At 40.0% G+C, this 17250-nt stretch overlaps 1 protein-coding gene across 3 annotated transcripts in view; it reads right to left on the bottom strand.

Moving 5' to 3' along the window:
* Window positions 1-3432: 3432 nt before the first annotated feature.
* LOC106590032 (N-chimaerin) overlaps window positions 3433-17250 on the bottom strand; it is a 44191-nt gene continuing 30373 nt past the window's right edge. Inside the window, exons 10-15 of one of the 3 annotated variants that reach the window (XM_014180521.2) lie at window positions 11979-12152; window positions 11709-11786; window positions 11198-11335; window positions 10988-11093; window positions 7614-7743; window positions 3433-3613 (exon numbers count right to left, since the gene is read on the bottom strand). In XM_014180521.2, coding sequence (XP_014035996.1) covers window positions 3497-3613; window positions 7614-7743; window positions 10988-11093; window positions 11198-11335; window positions 11709-11786; window positions 11979-12152 — 743 coding nt within the window. In that variant the 3' untranslated portion in view covers window positions 3433-3496. Of the gene's footprint in view, window positions 3614-6903; window positions 7744-10987; window positions 11094-11197; window positions 11336-11708; window positions 11787-11978; window positions 12153-17250 lie in introns of those variants that run through there. The other 2 variants (XM_045710718.1, XM_014180522.2) reach the window with 2 other exon arrangements.

Here is a 17250-nt window from a genome sequence, read left to right as displayed (position 1 = left end):
GCGCGTGCACTGGCCGCCCCCGTCTTTGTGATTTTTCCTCTGTTTGCCGAAAAGGAGATTCCCGGTCGGAATATTATCGCTTTTTTACGAGATAAATTGCATAAAAATTGATTTTAAACAGCGGTTGACATGCTTCGAAGTACGGTAATGGAATATTTAGAATTTTTTTGTCACGAATTGCACCATGCGCACGACCCTGATTTACCATTTCGGATAGTTTCTGGAACGCACAAACAAAACGCCGCTATTCAGATATAACGATGGATTATTTGGGACCAAACCAACATTTGTTATTGAAGTAGCAGTCCTGGGAGTGCATTCTGACGAAGACAACAAAGGTAATAACATTTTGGTTATAGTAAATCTGATTTTGGTGAAGGCTAAACTTGCCGGGTGTCTAAATAGCTAGCCCGTGATGGCTGGGCTATGTACTTAGAATATTGCAAAATGTGCTTTCACCAAAAAGCTATTTTAAAATCGGACATATCGAGTGCATAGAGGAGTTCTGTATCTATAATTCTTAAAATAATTGTTATGCTTTTTGTGAACGTTTATCGTGAGTAATTTAGTAAATTGTTAGTAAATTCCCCGGAAGTTTGCGGGGGGTATGCTAGTTCTGAAAGTCACATGCTAATGTAAAAAGCTGTTTTTTGATATAAATATGAACTTGATTGAACAAAACATGCATGTATTGTATAACATAATGTCCTAGGTGTGTCATCTGATGAAGATCAAAGGTTAGTGCTGCATTTAGCTGTCTTCTGGGTTTTTGTGACATTATATGCTAGCTTGAAAAATGGGTGTCTGATTATTTCTGGCTGGGTACTCTGCTGACATAATCGAATGTTTTGCTTTCGCTGTAAAGCCTTTTTGAAATCGGACAATGTGATTAGATAAAGGAGAGTCTTGTCTTTAAAATGCTGTGAAATAGTCATATGTTTGAAAAATTGAAGTTTTTGTATTTTTGAGGAATTTGTAATTCGCGCCACGCCTATCATTGGATATTGGAGCAGGTGTTCCGCTAGCGGAACGTCTAGATGTAAGAGGTTAAACATTTTAATTACACTATCCCGCCACAAGTCCCACTTCTTCGCTCGAGGAAGGCAGTTTTGCCATGGTTTGGTATAATCTTTAGGGCTCTATCAAATCTGTGTTCCGGAGATTGTGGAAGGAAACGGAATACAAACATTAAAACAGAATTCAACAGTGTTCAAAAATGTATTGGACTTGGGCAAATGAATAATTTTTATACTAAATGAATCATAAGACCTGAACAAAATGCATCAGTGATTCTTATTTTCCTGCGATTTCCTTCCATGTGTGTGTGGTGCGAGGGTATGTCCACACTTTGTGTAGCCGTTATCGATGATGCTAATGATAACCGTCTTCTGGTAGAGATGGGAAGGCTTTCCCAAAAACCTTCTCAATTAAATGTTACTACAAAGTAGCCTACAGTATGCCTACCTGCCAGAATTATATGATTATTTGCATCAATCCAGTGGCCATTTGTTTAGCAAACCCTGCAATCACGAGTGCTACAGACATGTTGAGAGCAAAAAAAAATAAAAAATAAAAATAAAAATAAAAACGGGGAAAAACTGAAGACAAACAAATGTTGATTTTATAGGGCCCTACATTTTCGCAGATTATTGGTGGTGGGCACCAATATTGATAATTCGATAGGAATCTAATATTTTGATAGCGATATGAGCAAGGCATGTCATGATATTGGTTTATTCTTCCTGTTAACCTACACTGTTATGCCAAAAAAAGCATATCTGACTGATCCTGTTTGCATAAAACCCTCTCACAGACCTTGTTACAGGCTTAGCATACAGTCGTTCCTCCTTTAAAAGTTGCAGCGTACTGCGGCGCAGCTTGCATGGTGCCGCAGAATTCTATGGCATGTTATTTAAGTGTGAACCACTGGTACCATTAAATGGTAGTTAGTGCTAGTTTGACCACAAGAGGGCAAGTGCTAGTTTGACCACCAGAGGGCATCTTTGAGAAGCATTTGATAGCCATCAATAATGGCTGTACTAGAGAATGCAGGCACGCGGGAGATCGTGGTTCAATTCCCCGAGAGCGGAGGAAGAAGTAGGCTGTCCTTGTAAATAAGAATTTGTTCTTAACTGATTCCATATGTGTTACTTCATAGTTGTGATGTCTTCACTATTATTCTACAATGTAGAAAATAGTAAAAATAAACCTTGGAATGAGTAGATGTGTCTAAACTTTTGACTGGTTCTTGCTTAATTAATTTGATTAATATTGTGGTGTTTCTATTCCAAGAAAAAGAAAAACCCTCTGTGTTTCCATTAGGATGGAATGGAAAATATGTACAACGTGACGGTCGGGGGTACAGTGCCTGGCTATTTAGCTAAATAAATCCAGTCTCCTACGGGCACGTGGGAGACCGGGGTTCAATTCCCTGATGGGGAAGAAGGAGTGGGCTGTCCTTGTAAAAAATAATTTGTTCTTAACTGACTTGCCAAGTTAAATAAAGGTTACACTAAGAGAGTAACATTTCTACACCCTCATTTTCAAATTCTAGTCTAACCAATACCCAAACGGAGATTCAGTGAAAATAAAAATCTCATTGATTTATCAAGACCAGTCCCCATGCTTGTCTCAGAGCAGCCCACAACGGTGCTAAAATAGTTGTAGGCAATTGCTTCAAATCCTATTGCTTCTAACTTCAATATGCTCTTTAAATAAATAAAGACCTACACCACTTTTAGCAGCACTTTACTCAACACTAGTGAGACTCATGTCGCTTACAGTAGGCCTACAGTATATTGAAAAATATGTGACTCTCCGCCAATAATTACATAGAGGATTGGAGGATATTTCTGTAATTCAGTCATATTTATTCCCATAGTAATTCATTATGGATTCATAACTAAATAAACATTGGTTGTTTGAAAGAGATGTCATTATTAGTTACATTGTTTTAGTTTGAATGTGCAGACTGGCACTAAGAACAGAACACCGGGAACCGGTCCTTAGTCAGCGCCATTATTAGCGCAATGCACCCTGAAGTGGTGCCAGTGTGGCGCAGTGGGTGGCCACCCCCTCCCCCCCTTCCCCATGGGCTAGGTCAGTCTTCTGTGTGCGGCTCTGCGGCCCACCCCGTGCCCTCGTAACTTGAACCCTGCGCGCTTTCAGTGGATATAGCTGGAGAACTGCAAGGCAGCCCATTGTGCGCCACTCGGGAGCCATGACCAATATATATTGTCCTGCTAATAACAGGGTTAATAATATGTGAGAATATCCAATGGGCTTTTATATAATTCAAAATTATTAATAATAATAATCACTTTGTTTTGAAAATAACAATATTTTGGATATGATTGTCTTCAAATAACAAAATGGGTGAGAAAAATGCCATTCTTGAACATGGGGTGAGATAGTAAATAATTTGTAAATAAAGCCAGTTTGTTATTTAGAATTATTTATTGATGTTTTTAGAGGGTGAGAAACCAAAAACCTACAGTCATCTCATGGGTCTCCCAGTCGTGGCCAGCACAGGTATTGAACCAGCATCTGTAGCAACACAGCTATGCAGTGTCTTAAACCGTTGCGCTGTACAATGTAATCGGTCGGGAGTGGCCTACAGTAAGAACAAAATACAAGAATAAAAAACCTTAGTGTAACAAGTTTTAGTAAGTAATACTGAAGTCGTGCACAATTATCAGTTTCTATTTAGGTTTATGTCACCCATTCATTGTCAGTTAGAGACACAGTAGGACCCAAAAGCACAATCAGCGCTCTAACTCCCCCTTGCGCTGGTCTGGAGCAATGAAGTGGTGACATAGAGTACCTTACTAAACCACAAATACACAATGTTCAATCACCCTTCTACGGGCTTGGCCATTAAGATTAAGGGCATCATTATGTTCCACAAAAAATGTGATATACCTGATCAAGTGTATTTGTGGTCTATGCTATGTAGGAAAAACAAAATGAGCTCTGAAAACAAGGATGGCAGAACACAGGAGTAATATCAGAACCCTTGACCAGAGAAACCCTGTTGCTGCGCATTTCATGGAGGCTCGTCACAACATTAACTCTTTGAGATACATTGACATCGAACGTGTTAAGACTTTTAGGAGGGGCGGAGATAATGATAACTATTATTGAGAAGGGAATTGTATTGATTCACCGTTTGTGTACTAGGTCTCCTAGAGGTTTGATATCAGACCACTTCTTACCTGAATGTTACATTACTTTGATTTGTTTTGCCTTCCAGGTTACCCACTTGGTCATTTTGTAAATATATATTTTCTGGAACCATTACATGCACCCATCTCATTGTTATTTAATTATTGGAGATATACACATGTTTTTTGCACCCACCATGCGTCATGTCTGCAATGGCCATGTGAAGTGAAATGTGTACAGTCATGGGCAAAAGTTTTGAGAATGACACAAATATTAATTTTCAAAGTCTGCTGCCTCAGTTTGTATGATGGCAATTTGCATATACTCCAGAATGTTATGAAGAGTGATCAGATTAATTGCAAAGTCCCTCTGCCATGCAAATGAACTGAATCCCCAAAAAAACATTTCCACTGCATTTCTGCCCTGCCACAAAAGGACCAGCTGACATCATGTCAGTGATTCTCTCGTTAACCCAGGTTGACGAGGACATGGCTGTGGAGATCACTCTGTCATGCTGATCGAGTTCAAATAACAGACTGGAAGCTTCAAAAGGAGGGTGGTGCTTAGAATCATTGTTCTTCCTCTGTCAATCATGGTTAACTGCAAGGAAACACGTGCCGTCATCATTGCTTTGCACAAAAAGGCTTCACAGGCAAGGATATTTCTGCCAGTAAGATTGCACCTAAATCAACCATTTATCGGATCATCAAGAACTTCAAGGAGAGCGGTTCAATTGTTGTAAAGAAGGCTTCAGGGCGCCCAAGAAAGTCCAGCAAGAGCCAGGACCGTCTCCTAAAGTTGATTCAGCTGCGGGATAAGGGCACAACCAGTACAGAGCTTGCTCAGGAATGGCAGCAGGCAGGTGTGAGTGCATCTGCACGCACAATGAGGCGAAGACTTTTGGAGGATGGCCTGGTGTCAAGAAGGGCAGCAAAGAAGCCACTTCTCTCCAAGAAAAACATCAGGGACAGACTGATATTCTGCAAAAGGTACAGGGATTGGACTGCTGAGGACTGGGGTAAAGTCATTTTCTCTGATGAATCCCCTTTCTGATTGTTTGGGGCATCCGGAAAAAAGCTTGTCCGGAGAAGACAAGGTGAGCGCTACCATCAGTCCTGTGTCATGCCAACAGTAAAGCATCCTGAGACCATTCATGTGTGGGATGGCTTCTCAGCCAAGAATAAAGAATGGTACCAACACATCCTCCGAGAGCAACTTCTCCCAACCATCCAGGAACAGTTTGGTGACGAACAATGCCTTTTCCAGCATGATGGAGTACCTTGCCATAAGGCAAAAGTGATAACTAAGTATCTCAGGGAACAAAACATCGATATTTTGGGTCCATGGCCAGGAAACTCCCCAGACCTTAATCCCATTGAGAACTTGTGGTCAATCCTCAAGAGGCGGGTGGACAAACAAAAACCCACAAATTCTGACAAACAAGCATTGATTATGCAAGAATGGGCTGCCATCAGTCAGGATGTGGCCCAGAAGTTAATTGACAGCATGCCAGGGCGGATTGCAGAGGTCTTGAAAAAGAAGGGTCAACACTGCAAATATTGATTCTTTGCATCAACTTCATGTAATTGTCAATAAAAACCTTTGACACTTATGAAATGCTTGTAATTATACTTCAGTATTACATAGTAACATCTGACAAAAATATCTAAAGACACTGAAGCAGCAAACTTTGTGGAAATTAATATTTGTGTCATTCTGAACTTTTGGCCACGACTGTATATTTTGGGATGTGAACACTCAGTGTGTTTGACCTGACGAAGATCCGTTTCAGATCGAAACGTTGTCAATAAAGCGGTGAATTGGGAGCTTTAACAGTGTGCAGGCCTTCTTGTTCTATACTAGTATTTTTCACTAGCCCAACGCCTATGTTTTTAAGGATGCGCGTATGACCAAACTTTGATAGGCAGATTTACCTCAACATTAACTTCCCACTGTTGAAACTTTCAGAATGTTAAAATGAAAACACTACTTTTACTAGTCACTAATGCTGTTGATATTAATACAATCAATCAATCAAAACTACCACTACAACGGTTGCTACTACTACTTTTAGACAGCTAAAGAAAGCACACATTTTCTTCAGGAAATGTACAGTTTAAGTTATTTTGCCATAGTCTGACCAGGGAATAAAGGGACACAGACACTGGGGCGGCAGGTAGCCTAATGGTTAGAGCGTTGGACTAGTAACCGAAAGGTTACATGAAGTATTACATGAAGTAACCGAAAAGTTACTAGTCTGACGAGCTGACAAGGTAAAAATCTGTCTTTCTGCCCCTGAACAAGGCAGTTAACCCACTGTTCCTAGGCCATCATTGAAAATAAGAATTTGTTCTTAACTGTCTTGCCTAGTTAAATAAAGGTAAAATGAAAATAAACTTCAAACAACCAAAACAGATAGACAATGTTGATAGGAAGGTTGAAAGGCACCATCACATACAACAATGCTGCAAGGTAAAAGTGGGAGGCTTGATCACATTGGCTGCTCTTTGACAGTAGGGGCAGTGAGAGCCAATTGTGTGGCATGTCATTATAATGTAAATGCTGTGGAGATGTACACGGGACACACCGCTAATATGACATAGTACATTTAAGGCGCCCATTATGGCTTTTGAGTGCTAGGACTACTGGCTGAAATTATATAAATATCCCACTGCATCGCTTTAAAAAAAGTCACCTCAAAAAGGTGTTTGAATGTAAAAGAACATACAAACAACATTAAACAAAATAAAAAAGGTTTTTAACCAATGTTAAATCCAGGTACATTAGTGATTCACAGGAAGAATAAACCCATCATGAAACAATGAGCCACATCTACCAGTACAAGATCAGAGAGAGCAGTTAATGAGTGAGTGTGACCCATGAAGATAGATAGGACTCGTCATGGATATAACCCGTTTTGGCATGGACATTGAGGGCTTACACCATGCTTCTGCCATTTTAAAGTAGTAAAAGTAGCCAACGGGGTGGGGATTCCTATGGGTTGTAGCTTCAATGGCACTGCCCATGCTGTCACAGACGCTATAATGTCAGCAATAAAGATGAGTCCTCTATCTCTTTGGTGTGACCCAATATCTGAAAACAAAACACATACTGGCTATCCAGAAGGAATGTGTGTTCCATCAATTACCCCCGACAGAAATGGGGGGGGAGGTGAACATGCAAAAGACAAGTCTAAGGTACGTGATCCAAACCCAACAGACATCTCTTCAGACAGGGTTCACTGGGAGTGGGAGAGAATGTACAATGGCTCAAATACTCCATTATTATTAAAGTCTTGGTTTAACAAAGGGAAAATATTCAAAACACATGGTCACTTCCTCCTTTCGAAATGATGAGTAAATCACTTATTCAAGATTTAATATTCCTTCATTGTTTGTCATCCCCTTTCAGAACAGAATGTCTTCGTTCTTTATGAGCGTCTCCACCACCTGTCTCTGGTAGCGGATGTCATTGAGTGCCGTCATCGCATCCAGGTCTGGGGCACGCATGAGGGTGGGCCCAAAAACAATGCCAAGGTTTTCTGCATTCATCAGGTTGTCTTTATCATTTTGGGTTACCCTTTGAAGAGGAGCAGGAAAGGGTAACAGCAAAAAAAATTATCATTGACATGCTCATTCAAGACCAATGAGTTTTCTACCATAAAACAATTATTGCCCACTGTTAACATATCATGCCTAGTAAAAAATATGAACATTTAATAATAAAAAAAGGCCTTTGTCTTGATTGCATAAGTATTTGTGCTAAGAATTTCCTTAAGTCACACAATAAGTTGCTACACAAATATTTACTCATTTTAATCACTAGAACCGCCATTGGCAGATGGTCACTGGCATTTGATTTTGTAATTAAAATAAGGCAGGAGGTTGCAGATCCGGAGGTAACCGTCCCATCCCGCACCCCATGGATCCCATTCCCCCAGAACTGAAGATCCGAATCACGTTGTGCATGTGATTCTTTACGTCTACTTTACGCACACATTTTTGTGGTCACCCTCCACATTTCTTACTGTCAATCGTGAATGATAATTCTTCAAGTTTTACCACTGAAACATCCATGCAGCATCTGCATGCCGATCTCCATCAGTTTCATGGGAATATATATTTAGATCTTCAATTATGTAGGCCTACAGTGTTGCTTTAATTATGTACAGTGAGCAAATTTTAGAGCAGATGGTGTTAACTGTAGCATACCTGTGTTTTGTTTCAATAAATGCACATATTTTGTCTATTGGCACATGCTGCTGAGTTTTGGCCGCATGAGAAAAAAGTGACCATTCGCACAATCATCCTAAAATCTCATAAGAAATTAGTACAGTACGTTATACTATGCTATTATTGGGGCGGCAGGTAGCCTAGTGGTTAGAGCGTTGGACTAGTAACCGGAAGGTTGCAAGATCGAATCCCCGAGCTGACAAGGTAAATATCTGTCGCTCTGCCCCTGAACAAGGCAGTTAACCCACTGTTCCTAGGCCGTCATTGAACATAAGAATGTGTTCTTAACTGACTTGCCTAGTTAAATAAAGGTAAAATAAAAAAAAAAAATATTAGGTTCTGTAATATCATTATGTGATCTTGTAGACATTTATTCAGCTTTGATCCAACTTTATTAAACAAGCATCATTCGCCAGAGTAGCCTGTTCTCTGGGCAGCTGAACGAATAGAGCAGAGACTGTGCAAAGTAGAGAATCCAGCACATGCGCAGATGCTTCGGACCTTTAGCTTTCGTGAAGATGGGTACAGAGAAGATAGGACTGCAGCCACTCCATTAAAATAAATCTGCAATATCATCCTCCTTCCCTGACTTTTCCTAAGTATTTGTTTGTTGTAACACCTAATTGCCAAGACAAACAGCATTGGTACCAACACGCTGATGTGTCTTTCCTCACATCATGATTGAATTTGAAATATCTGAATACGGATCATGACGATGAAGGGGGTGACTGAATTTACAATGTACAACGAGTAGTTCACAATGGCAAGAAAAACAAAGTGAATAGATGTGCAGACTGTATTGGAGATGCATTAGAATTTGGAACATCTCACAAGTTATTCATATGGAAAAACGTTATATTTTAAATGTTCTATTTTATTGTATTGTATTATTATAAAATACTATAACAGCAGAAATCAATTGACATGGCAGGAATCAACCATTCAACATATGTGCATGCCAGGGACTTCGTTAAGAAAACGTGGCGCTGGAAATTTGACTGGCAACATTTGAATTTACCGGACATTTGAGAAATGTACCAGACCCATATGCATTGGGTGCGTAACCTGATTACAGCGTCCACACACAGTGTTCAGATCAACATAAATCACATTTAGATTATGGCAATTCATCTCAACAGAACATGCAAGTTGAGGATGACGTGTGTCCTTACAGCACACTGAAGATGTTAGAATAACTGTCCACATTTACTTTCTCAGCCAACAAGACCAGCAATGAACAGCAAAATCTATGCATAGGCGGCGCGTGAGTTTAAAGTTTGGGGGAGCAAATGTTCACCATAAAAATGCACCTTTATAATATAAAATACCATGCATCATCACATTTGCAGACTTATGCAAGATAGCCTACTATTTTTAATGTGATGACTCAATCACTGTTTGCAAAAAAAAGACCAATCAATGCATGGCTGAGCAAATATAGTGTAAGGGCCTGGGCTATATCAGATACATTTCTTCTTTCTTTGCATGTGAAAAACACATTTCATGCAATTCTAGTACACTTTATATGACTGGAGACGTTAGCAGAATCTTTTTTTAATTAGGCAAATTACAGGGTAGCCTACTCTGCTAAAACTGACAAGCAATAAAAATGACTTTGTCCATATAATAGGCCAATGATAAGGGGAGACAGAAATAGAATATGACGTCCATCTAAACTGGAGGAGGAAATTATTGTCCAAAAACAAACTTAAGTGGTACTGACCCAACAATGAGTGTGAATATGCGCAGTGTGTAAATTCATATGGCCGATGCTCTCCGCTGGTGCCAATAAGATAGACTATAGGCCTACTGTTGTTTGGTGAATTAAATTGAACATTTTGATAACTAAAATAATGTATTTTCATTGCTTCTCTTTACAGAAATAGCCATTTGCTTTCCAAACTATGTTTTCCTGCGATTGAATTTATAAATACTGTAATATGCCTGGCTGGGCCCCTGCTTTTCAGTGACAGTTGCAACTCAACAATCATCTATTTTGTATTTGCAGCGCTCGCTGCCTTTCCTTCCGACTGAAGTTAATGATCCTCTGTGGCCAAATCCTGCTTTAGTAGTCCATTTTGAATTATTATAGACAGGAGTAGGCTAATTAGGCAATATCATTTTATCAATTTAATTCAAATTACTTTGGGAAATCTACTATCCCCCAAAGTAGAAAAGTTTACCTACTCTATTGGTCAGCTGGTCGAGAAAGAAATAGCCCAGACAGACTCTGGAAGAGTTGTGGGACGATATATCTCAAATTCATAAAACCAGTAGGCCTAGGTGCCATACATTTTTTTTGAAGCAATGAATCTGATGCAACAGATCAGAACGTTTAGCTTAAAACGTTGATCAACTATTTCTTAACCTTATTAGCGCAGCAATACGCACAAGGCAGTAGGCTAATGGCTGTCAAATGTGCTTCCACCAAGTATTGCTTCAGGGGCGCAAATATTTATGCAATCCAGACGTCTCCAGATGTTTTTATTTTTATTGTTTTTAATAGACTGTACATCTAATCATTGTCTCTTCACATAGACTAGGCACTGTATGCCGGTTTTACCATAATATACAACAATATCTGGTCTCACCTCTTTAAGTGGGCCATGAGATAACACAGTGTTTCACAGTGTGCAGGTGGCAGCAGCTTCAGACCTTCATGATGGGCCTCCAACCGCTTGTCTGGATCCGTTATCTCTAGAACCCGACAAATGCACACAATCAGCGTCTGCAGTACAGGAACCGTAATACATTACACCCAATAACAAAAATTCATAAAATGTGCTAAGTTTAGGACTAACTTGCTGCCTCCATGAACTTTGGGTAAGCGTCGTACGTGATAAGAGGAATAGGTAAATCCCTGAAATACAGTTTCAGTGCGCCAGTGATTATGTTGATGTCTTCATATACATTCACAGAAATGTCCGCCTTTTCACCATCTATTGGGAGACAGAGGGAGGATTTTAACTTGGCTATACAGTTAATTAAAAGATGCCACAAAGGTTGCAAGCATCCAAAAGGATAACTTAGAATTACATAGTTCTGTGGCTGTACAGCCAGTCTAGAGATTATAAACTCAGTTGGCACTCAATGGCAGTTATCAGGTAAGGCCAATCAACAATTAAATAACTGTAATTAATGAACAATGAAATCAGTTTTTGTCGAACCTAGTTCTCCCGAATCTTGCAACAATATCAACAATAGTCCTTGAAAATGCTGTCCAGGCCTAAGTCCAATTGATACCCACTGACTGCCCCACCCAGAAAGCAGGTAACTGAATGAGATACAGTGGCAAAGGAAAAAGGACCTTGCCTCTGTCGAAAGCCAGCTTCACATCTTCAATCAGATCACTGAAGCCTGAGATTCTGTACAGGCCCTCAGACTGAACACCTCCAGTTAGAGGAGGAGGGGAGAGAAAGACAATGACGAATTAAACAGCTTTACATTTTCATCAAATTAACATCTCTCCATTACTCATCAGGAAATTTGAACAAAGTAACATGAACATTGTTACTGGAGGATGTCAAACCATAACCCTATAGCAAAAAAAACATCCCAAGTGGGTCATTTTCTACTGCTCACCTCTAGACTCAATCTCTTGTATGCACATGTCCACCACCATGGGTCGCTTGGAATTGTGGGCTTTTACCAGTGTCGTAAGGTCACAACTGTATACTTTCTTGACATGCTTGAGGTCAGGCTTGCAGTCATTTGGCACCATTTTGGAACACTGCTTGTGGACATTCAAACCACAATCTGGGGAGAAAAAGAGATGGGATTAGCAAAAATGCTGTATCGTTTAATTTAACCTTTATTTAGTCAGGGGAGTCCTGCCTAAATGAAGTCTCATTATCACAATTAAAAACGGAAGGTTGTAGTGGAGCAGCACTAAAGTATTATTCTGTTACAATGCATAAAGACTGTCCTCAATGTTATTTCCAATTGGAGATGAATTGTGTATTTTTTTAATTGAACCTTTATTTATGCAAGCGGTCCCATTGAGACCAGTCTCCTTTGCAAGGGAGCCCTGTATTACAAGAGCATCAAGCAATTACACATTAGATAGAGACAAGTACTTCAAATCAAGAAACAGTACAAGAGTAAGAACCCACTCTATCATGCACATAATTTCTTAAGGTCTCTGATCAATTTGCCCTTAAAGTGGCATTGAAAACTAGAGCATGATGTCAGTTCCGGGTGGGATGCCAAGGCTGCAGGTGTCACCTTGAGCACTCAAGAGAAGAATAGAAAAAGCAAGATCTAACTCCACCCTTAATTATTTCCTAGCTAAAATAAAGCAATGGTAGTTTTTTTGTTGTTGTATTGAGGGCAAATGGGAAAGTGTCGAACATACATTTATTGCTAACTTGCTACGTTATGCCTATTTGAAATAATTAAAGTTTCATAATGCTTAGGTTGTTACAGCCAGTTATGCCAGTGCCAATGTACTTGCATTAGTGAATGCACTTGACATCCTGGCAACTTTGATAAAAATTACTATCGGAGTAGTATTTGTGTTGGCCGATAAAGAACCTAGAATACAGCACACAGGACACGCATGCACCCACAGACAGCAGTCTAAATCCTGTGACGTCAGCTTCTTTCTCAGTGCAAGGTCAGTGGTGAGATGCTCTGATATGATTTGGCATCTTAAGGTCAAGGATGAAAAGGCTAGTAGGCAATGAACTAATGATCACCATGTGATCTTGAGACACACACACACACACACACGTTTATATGACAAGCTTCTATCATTTAATTTGACACACAAGTTTTGGTGTTGTTCCTCACAGGCATGGTGCTGCTATGCAGTAGGGGCTAAAGGTGTGTAGTCTTGAAGGAGTAGGGCACAGAAAACTGGTACATGCTGGTAGAGGCTAGCCCACCGAGCACCAGCCCAAAAAGAGTTTCCAGATCAAATCACTCATATCCTTAAGCCGAAATCACATGGGGAGACTCCCGTCAACGGCGTGACATTTGTGTGAGAGTGTAGCAAGCCTCCGTGCCAGGAAAAGCCGTAATAAACAGTTATATTACTCCTTAATATTAGTCTCTCTAGACAGACGGGTTGCTTCCCACAATGCTCCAGCTTACACATCTGTAGAAGTTCCGGCATCAGTTAGGTCAGAGGTGCTAGATAAAAAAATGATTAAAAGGGTTTGAGTGAGAGGTCTAACTGGTGTCTCAAAGTGGCCATACACACACCTCTCCACTCTAATTCCAAAGCACTTTTATTACTAAAGGAAAGAACCTTCAACTTTTTTTCCCCCTCTCCTAGCATTGTCATTGAAGAAATAAAGCAAGCACACTTGTCGTTTTTTGTTTGGAACAAAGCCCTGCATCCCCGCCATCACACAATTAGTGTTGATGTTAGGCGATTAGGCCTGGCTCGCAGTCGGTGTTTCAATTCATCCCAAAGATGCTCAATGGCTTCTGTGCAGGCCAGTCAAGTTCTTCCACACCATTCGATAAACCATTTCTGTATGGACCTTGCTTTGTGCACAGGTGCATTGTTATGCTAAAAGAGGAAACGGCCTTCCACGAACTGTTACCACAAAGTTGGAAGCACAGAACAGTCCAGAATGTCATTGTATGCTGTAGCGTTAATATTTCCACTCACTGGAACTAAGGGGCCTAGCCCGAACCTTGATAAACAGCCCCAGACCATTATTCCTCCTACACCATGCTTTACAGTTGGCACTATGCCTTGTGGCAGATAGCATTCTCCTGGCATCTGCCAAACCCAGATTCGTCCGTCAGACTGCCAGATGGAGTGATGAATCATGCGTCACCATCACTAACATTCACTTGTCAGAGACCAGCCACCCGGACAGCTGATGAAACTAGTGGGTTTGCACAACCAAAGAATTTCTGCACAAACTGTCAGAAACCATCTCAGGGAAGCTCATCTGCGTGCTCGTCTTCCTCACTAGGGTCACTAGGGTCTGACTGCAGTTCGGCGTTGTAAGCGTCTTCAGTGGGCAAATGCTCACCTTCGATGGTCACTGGCACACTGGAGAAGTGTGCTCTTTACAGATGAATTCCGGTTTCAACTGTACTAGGGGCAGATGGTTGACAGAGTGTATGGCGTTGTGTGGGCAAGGGGTTTGCTAATGTCAATGTTGTGAACAGTGCCCCATGGTGGCGGTGACGATATGTAAGGGAAGACCCCCATGAAATGGACAAAAATGAAATGGGAACATATTGGCACTGTACGAAACATATACACAATGTACAATACCACTCATTTGGACGCCATTTCATTCAAAACATATTGCAAATGTCATATGGCAAATCCCAAGTGTCACACAGCAAAAATCCAATAGATGGTGAGCGCGCTCCACCGTGAATTTTCTTATTGCAAATGTTACAAAGCACTTTTATAAGGGGTGATAAGTTTTCGAAAAACTTCATATTTTACTCTTGGGTCTTGACTTGTGTTACACAAGTCAAGACCCAAGAGTAAAATATGAAGTTTTTCGAAAACTTATCACCCCTTATAAAAGTGCTTTCTAGACCGTTTTTTGAAATTCTTTAGATTTTTTTGTCAATTACACATGTATGAACATACTTGTCATATTTTATTAACCTCTCTGGGCTAGGCGGGACGAATTCGTCCCACCTACGTAACAGCCACTTTCAGCCTGTGGCGCGATTTTCAAAACCTTAAAAATCCTATTACTTCAATTTCTCAAACATATGACTATTTTACAGCTATTTAAAGACAAGACTCTCGTTAACCTGTTAGGGCTAGGGGGCAGTATTGACACGGCTGGATAAAAAAACATACCCGATTTAATCTGGTTACCACTCCTACCCAGTAACTAGAATATGCATATACTTATTACATATGGATAGAAAACACCCTAAATTTTCTAAAACTGTTTGAATGGTGTCTGAGTATAACAGAACTCATTTGGCAGGCAAAACCCTGAGACATTTTCTGACAGGAAGTGGATACCTGATGTGTTGTATTACCTTTAAACCTATCCCATTGAAAAACACAGGGGCTGAGGAATATTTTGGCACTTCCTATTGCTTCCACTAGATGTCACCAGCCTTTACAAAGTGTTTTGAGTCTTCTGGAGGGAGATCTGACCGAACAAGAGCCATGGAACGATGATGGCCCATTAGACACCTGGCGCGCGAGTTCATGTTGGGTACCCTCGTTCCAATACGTTATAAAAGAGTATGCATTCGTCCACCTTGAATATTATTCATGTTCTGGTTAAAAAGGCCCTAATGATTTATGCTATACAACGTTTGACATGTTTGAACGAACGTAAATATATTTTTTCCCCTCGTTCATGACGAGAAGTCCGGCTGGCTTAGATCATGTGCTAACAAGACGGAGATTTTTGGACATAAATGATGAGCTTTTTTGAACAAAACTACATTCGTTATGGACCTGTGATACCTGGAAGTGACATCTGATGAAGAGAATCAAAGGTAATGGATTATTTACATAGTATTTTCGATTTTAGATCTCCCCAACATGACGTCTAGTCTGTATCGCAACGCGTATTTTTCTGGGCGCAGTGCTCAGATTATTGCAAAGTGTGATTTCCCAGTAAGGTTATTTTTAAATCTGGCAAGTTGATTGCGTTCAAGAGATGTAAATCTATAATTCTTTAAATGACAATATAATATTTTACCAATGTTTTCTAATTTTAATTATTTAATTAGTGGCGCTGACTTGACTGCCGGTTATTGGAGGGAAACGATTTCCTCAACATCAATGCCATAGTAAAACGCTGTTTTTGGATATAAATATGAACTTGATAGAACTAAAAATGCATGCATTGTCTAACATAATGTCCTAGGAGTGTCATCTGATGGAGATTGTAAAAGGTTAGTGCATCATTTTAGCTGGTTTTATGGTTTTGGTGACCCTGTCTTTGAATTGACAAAACATTACACACAACTCTTGTAAATGTACTGTCCTAACATACTCTAAATTTATGCTTTCGCCGTAAAACCTTTTTGAAATCGTAAAACATGGTTAGATTAAGGAGATGTTTATCTTTCAAAGGGTGTAAAATAGTTGTATGTTTGAAAAATTTGAATTTTGACATTTATTTGGATTCAAATTTGCCGCTCTTGAAATGCACCTGCTGTTGATGGAGTGCACCACGGGTGGCACGCTAGCGTCCCACCTAGCCCATAGAGGTTAATCTAACCACACTGTCCGATTTCAAAAAGGCTTTACAACGAAAGCAAAACATTAGATTATGTCAGCAGAGTACCAAGCCAGAAATAATCAGACACCCATTTTTCAAGCTAGCATATAATGTCACAAAAACCCAGAAGACAGCTAAATGCAGCACTAACCTTTGATGATCTTCATCAGATGACAACCCTAGGACATTATGTTATACAATACATGCATGTTTTGTTCAATCAAGTTCATATTTATATCAAAAACCAGCTTTTTACATTAGCATGTGACGTTCAGAACTAGCATACCCCCGCAAACTTCCGGGGAATTCGCTAACATTTTACTAAATTACTCACGATAAACGTTCACAAAAAGCATAACAATTATTTTAAGAATTATAGATACAGAACTCCTCTATGCACTCGATATGTCCGATTTTAAAATAGATTTTTGGTGAAAGCACATTTTGCAATATTCTAAGTACATAGCCCAGGCATCACGGGCTCGCTATTTAGACACCCGGCAAGTTTAGCACTCACCATAATCATATTTACTATTATAAAAGTTTGATTACCTTTTGTTGTCTTCGTCAGAATGCACACCCAGGACTGCTACTTCAATAACAAATGTTGGTTTGGTCCCAAATAATCCATCGTTATATCCGAATAGCGGCGTTTTGTTTGTGCGTTCCAGACA

The sequence above is a fragment of the Salmo salar genome, chromosome ssa29, assembly GCF_905237065.1.
Source record: "Salmo salar chromosome ssa29, Ssal_v3.1, whole genome shotgun sequence".
NCBI lineage: Eukaryota > Metazoa > Chordata > Actinopteri > Salmoniformes > Salmonidae > Salmo > Salmo salar.
The sequence above is the reverse complement of the archived record's forward strand: the minus strand, read 5'-3'. Positions and strand labels throughout refer to the sequence as shown.